The following is a 5343-nucleotide window of genomic DNA, read 5'->3' on the forward strand; positions in this document are numbered from 1 at the left end:
CATGCTCCAACTAAGTGAACCCATAAGATTGGGAAATTCGTTAATTTAAATATAACAACTAACATGCGAGTGTACACAATAAAATAAAGAAAGAAATTAGAATTAATAATTTTACAAAAATAAGAAGAGATGTGAGAAAGTTTATAATCGATAAGGTCTAATAATAAAATATCGTTGTTTGACTACAATACATTTTGTATATACTTTGTATTAACTAAGTAAAAGAAATAAGCTTTTCGCAAGTATCGTTAACTGCCGTTCCGTTTGCTCCACAAAAGCGCTTTCCAGCTTTCCTCAATTTACACCAAAAGGGATATTCTGAGTAGGCACTTTCGTGTTACGCTGTACGTTTACATGCTAAGTTATTATCGTTCCATTTGTAAAATTCAGCGCTCCGCGGATCAAATATTTCAATATGCAAAATTTCAAACTTTATTCATCTATCGCATTCGACGCGTTGGTTCCTTTCGTTGATTTACAAGTTCTTCTTTTCCGCAAGGCACTTCATTGCTATCCAATCCGTCACTTTACTTGCTCACTGGTATCGCTTGAGATCGTCCAAAATAAAATCAATAAGGAAAATCATTTAGGTATAAAATCGTGTGTTTTTTCCAACTTCTCTTTCACGCTTCTCAGTCTGTTTCATAGTCTTTCTTTCTATGACGCTACATACAGTCTGTCGACGACTACATAGGACTACTTAAAACGTTAATAGGTTTTTATTAAAGCCGCAACGTGTTGTTTCTCCTCCTCCGTTAGACCGTTCTTAAGCGTTCGACGCACTGAAACGAAAGAAATAATCGAAATTAGCATAGGAACTAAAAATTCATTTGTATGGGGGTAGCAGTGTTAATTTAAGGCAAATGATTCAGTTAGGACATGACCACACAAGTGCAGTTAAATGACACAACCAAATATTACGAGCATCGATTTTTTAGTGAATAAGATTGCCGTATTAGTCAGATCTAAATTAAGTTTAGGAAGGCTCTCCATGCACCGATTTTTGTTAGCTAATAATCCATGCGATGATGATAGCTTTAGCATAGTCAGTGCCGTGACCGACTTTTTGTAAATTGAAACTTTTCTACCTTGGTACTGTTTTCTTTTTTTTAAGCATGTCACAATGTAAGTCAAAGTTTCAGCAAGGATATATCGGTAATTTAGATATTTGCTGTCAAGTTTCCCCAAGCCCAAGTTTCCTCTATCTAGAAGTAAGTACGAATTTCTGCTTCGTACTACACCGAAAGCCATTAGAGTTATGTCAGATGGCCTAATTGTTATTCTGGTTGTAGGAAAGTTCACCTCAATGGTTAGTGAGATATTGTAATCTATCTAGCAAGGTGAGTAGAAAAGAAGGCTCGGGCGTTTAATCCCTGCAAAACTGAACTAGTTCTTTTCACATTATTCAAACGACCAATTGTCAAGTAAAGCGAAACTGTGTGCTGAAATGCGAAAAAGGAAAGATTCTACAGTGGTGGTTAGACCTATTTTCATCTTTGCGCTGTACTCGTTCAACGCCCTTAGTAGCGCTAGAGGCAATTCTTTACTATCCACCTATAAAGATCTATGTGAAAATCGCCACAGCTAAAATAACTATGACAATTACATCGTATTTTCAGAACGCGGAATTACACTTTGAGCGCAACTTATAATAGAAATCCATTTCTCCGCGGAAGTAATTGATACCAATCTTCACCGATAATCTCAAGATGGACCTAGGAACAGGATGTGGCGCCTTCTCGCAGAAACTGTCTTCGACAGCGGCCTATAGACAGCCAGATTACTGAAGCGTATTGCAGGCTGAGATAAATAGGCGAGGGATATTTCCAAAGATCTGGGAATCGTGCTATAATTAAATTACGCAGAACTTATAGGCAATTATTGGTGCCAGACAGGTCTTGGCATGTTTGTGCTGCCATATTTTTTAGTCTGTTTAAGGTGTTCGGCTGACATAGACGCGTTTTTATAGTACTGTTTTTGTAACCATGGAAGACGTCGCAAAAACTCAAAGAGCAATCATTTTATTTTTGAGGAAAGGTGTGAAAACATCAAATTATTAGAAAATATTCAGCGGACCACTGCGACAGACACCAGTCAAAATACGGCCTGGAAAGTTGCATAAGCATCCATTATCGCAACAGGATAATGCAAGACCACACACTGCAAGAAATACGAAGGATGTTGTGTACGATTTACGATGGAATTGCTTCGGCACCCACCTTATTCCGCCCGGATCTTACACCCAGTGATTATCACCTGTGGTGGCATTGAGGGGACACCGGAAAAGTTCTTGGAGGGCGGCTTAAAAAAATTGTTTATCCTTGGGATAAATGTATTTAGTTAAATGGAGATTATGTTGAAAAACTACTTTGTAATATTGACAAACATTAAATAAATAATAAAAACTGCAACTAAATAATTTTACTTTCGGATTGCCTTTTGCCTATTCATATTTTCGGTATGAAATTAGTAGATTTGTGGATTCATGCGCAAATGAGGATATTAGTAAATCATTATTTATTGTATGGTGGGCGTTTTGGTCAAACATCTTATTTTTTATTTTAATTGCAATACAAACCAATTGCAAAAGCGAACATTAACTTTTTATAAGTCAACGATAAATGATCCATGGGTAGGAACAAATTTTGTATTTAGAGGGACATTTGACATAGGTACATATATAAAGTCATTCGGATGCAGACATGCAGTTCTGTTTAGTTCGGCTGGCAGGGTTCCGAAACAATTAATGATGGTTTCAAAAATTCGCATTTAAAAATCAAAAACTTCGCATGCTTTTCAAAAATGGCCAACTTGCCAAGAACTGCTCGCAGTTATTCCACTAACCAATTGGCCAATTTAACGGTATGCAAAGCCAGAGACGCTTTCTATGGCGATGGTGCGCGTTCAACTGTGAATCCCTCCCGCGTACGCGACCGCTTCACTTCAGCCAACAATGCAAAAGACGCGATTGCGATTGTTTCGGGGGTTTAACGAGTTGGCGCAGTGACAGGTGGGATTTATTTTCAAATGAAGAGATTAACAAATAAATGAAGTGAAGGAAAACATTTGATAATTCGCGAGCCAATGAGAGTACCCAATTTGGAGTGGAGATAGTTATTTGTGGACATATGAAATTAATAAAAATAAAAATAAAAAAAAATGTGTAAGTCAGGTTAAATCGTTGAGCTGTAAAAATATATGGTTAATAAATTTTTTACTATAAACTAAAACTATTTTAGCTACCAACACCACTGTTAAAAAAGTTGCACAAAAGAGTCCCAAAAAATTGCGCAAAAATCAAAAATTTTCAACGTGGTAAGCCAAAAACCGTTAGCAGCATTGGATCCGAAATTTAGAATTTTATGCGTTCGGTTTTTTTTCTTTACTGGAAATGATGTATGTATGTGTTTGTGTGTGTATTTATTGCCTGTGGACTTTGAAGTGAAAACTTGTCTGAAAGTGGTTTTGAATTACTGCTTGATTGCTCGTTTCCACAGCCGATACTCTGGTGAAAAACGAGTTGTGAATTTATTAAAAGAATCCACGCAGCGCTATTGAGCCCTACACCTACATACTTATGTACATTGATATGTATGTGTGTTTGTGTGTGCAGCCAACTTACATGATTTGCGATCAGCATGGCGTGTGCGCTTCCGTTCGCGCGGCGTCGTGCGTGTACCTGGCGCTTTGGTCGCAGTCTTTACCAACGATTCCAGGATCTCATCATCACCATCGGTGAAGTTCTCCTCGCTCTGGCGCGCAATGGGCGAGCGCAAGTTCTCGGCGCGTCTGCGGCGCCACGTCAATGTGCCATCGGCTGTATCGGAACTGGGCGTGCCGAGCAACTCTCTTAAAGGGAAGAGGTAACAAAGTGAGTATTAGGCTTTTAGGACTATTTTTAAATCTAATTGAATCCATACTTCAGTTCCGCATCGGCGCGATCCTCTTTGGTTTTGAATTTGGCCATATCTATAATGAGCTTGCCACGCGTCTTATTGCGTTCGCGATGGTTCGCCTTCTTCTCCAGCTGCTGTTGCACGCGCTCACGTGTGGTGCGGTACTCTAGCGCGAACTCCGAAAGAATGCGACAAAATTCGTTTGGCTTCGATTCGGCAACGCTGTGTTGGGGTACGCCCAGCCACAGCAAGAACTTGCGATATCTGCAAGCAAAGGGATTTATAATTGTTTTCCAACTGCAGGAAAATACAGTTTCAAAACTCAACACACCTGTTAATCACACGCCGATGCACGATTTGCAGAATGATAATGCGTTCCGCACAGTCCGCCAAGAAGTCAACCAACTTCTGCTTCAGCTGCGGTGGACAGTCGTGTTTGGCAATCAATTTGAGGCGATCCCACGAAGCCTTGCATTCAGTCTCCAACTGGCTCAAGTTGTGTGCCAAATCGGAAAAGTCAGCCTTAGAGGCGCGCGTGATTGGCCCAATTTCCGAGTATAGATCCGTGGTGTCCGGACTCGACTCCATCACCATGTGGCAGAGATGATGCAGCAACGAATGCTTATGTACGGTGTCTTTGACCTCAGGTACCTGCGGGCAAAAATCAGAGCAAACAGGTAATGACAGGATGTGCATAGGGAAGGCAAGCCAGACATACCTTGGATAAATACTCGATCTGGAAACCCTTAACTGGCGCACCATTCAAAAATATTCCGACGGACAGCAGCGTCGACAGAATGCATTTGAAGGTGCGATTATTTCGTAGAATTTCGATGCCTTGTTTCAGATCCATCAATGGTTCCGCAATTTCTTTCTATTGAACGAAGCGGATTATTGAGTTTTTGCAATTTTTTGTGGCATTCAAAATAACTGTATACTTTACTTACTTCGCTATTATCGAAATCCAAGCGGAATGCCCACAGCTTTAGCCTCGCGCCCAACTCCGAAATGGTGGCCAAGGTGAGGAGAAATTGCTCGGCGCTGCCCAAAGGCAACTCTGGATTGGCCATCTAAAAGAAAAATTTTTATTTTAAGACATAAGAAATAGGACGGTGCGCGTAATTTAGACATGCATACATACATAAATAAAGGAATAGTTTCTCCGATTTTTTTTTTTTTTTGTAAGCAAATTTCCTATCTTATCTATTTTTGTAATATTATCATTACCTGCGCTTCTTGTATCTTGCCGCGTTCCTCATCCGTTGGCAACATATTCAATAGCTTATCGATGCCTTCGCGCGTCACCACCGTTGCATCCATCTTCAATATCGCCGCTTTAATGGCACGCGGCGGTGGCAACTTTGTCATCGCAATATTTATGGCATTCGAGCGTTTATGATCCAATACGATAATCTCTTTGCTTTTATTCAGTTCTTGTTGTTTCTGC

At 39.9% G+C, this 5343-nt stretch overlaps 1 protein-coding gene across 1 annotated transcript in view; it reads right to left on the reverse strand.

The window, feature by feature from the left end:
* Positions 1 to 435: 435 nt before the first annotated feature.
* LOC108372575 (FH1/FH2 domain-containing protein 3-like) overlaps positions 436 to 5343 on the reverse strand; it is a gene marked incomplete at its 5' end in the record, with an annotated part of 19501 nt that continues 14593 nt past the window's right edge. Inside the window, 7 exons of the mRNA XM_017628300.1 lie at positions 436 to 782; positions 3623 to 3849; positions 3921 to 4160; positions 4228 to 4547; positions 4615 to 4770; positions 4844 to 4966; positions 5124 to 5339. Coding sequence (XP_017483789.1) covers positions 709 to 782; positions 3623 to 3849; positions 3921 to 4160; positions 4228 to 4547; positions 4615 to 4770; positions 4844 to 4966; positions 5124 to 5339 — 1356 coding nt within the window. The remainder of the gene's footprint in view (positions 783 to 3622; positions 3850 to 3920; positions 4161 to 4227; positions 4548 to 4614; positions 4771 to 4843; positions 4967 to 5123; positions 5340 to 5343) is intronic.

The sequence above is a fragment of the Rhagoletis zephyria genome, unplaced genomic scaffold, assembly GCF_001687245.7.
Source record: "Rhagoletis zephyria isolate East Lansing unplaced genomic scaffold, Rhagoletis_zephyria_1.1 Rzeph_scaffold_05878, whole genome shotgun sequence".
Taxonomy (NCBI): Eukaryota; Metazoa; Arthropoda; class Insecta; order Diptera; family Tephritidae; genus Rhagoletis; species Rhagoletis zephyria.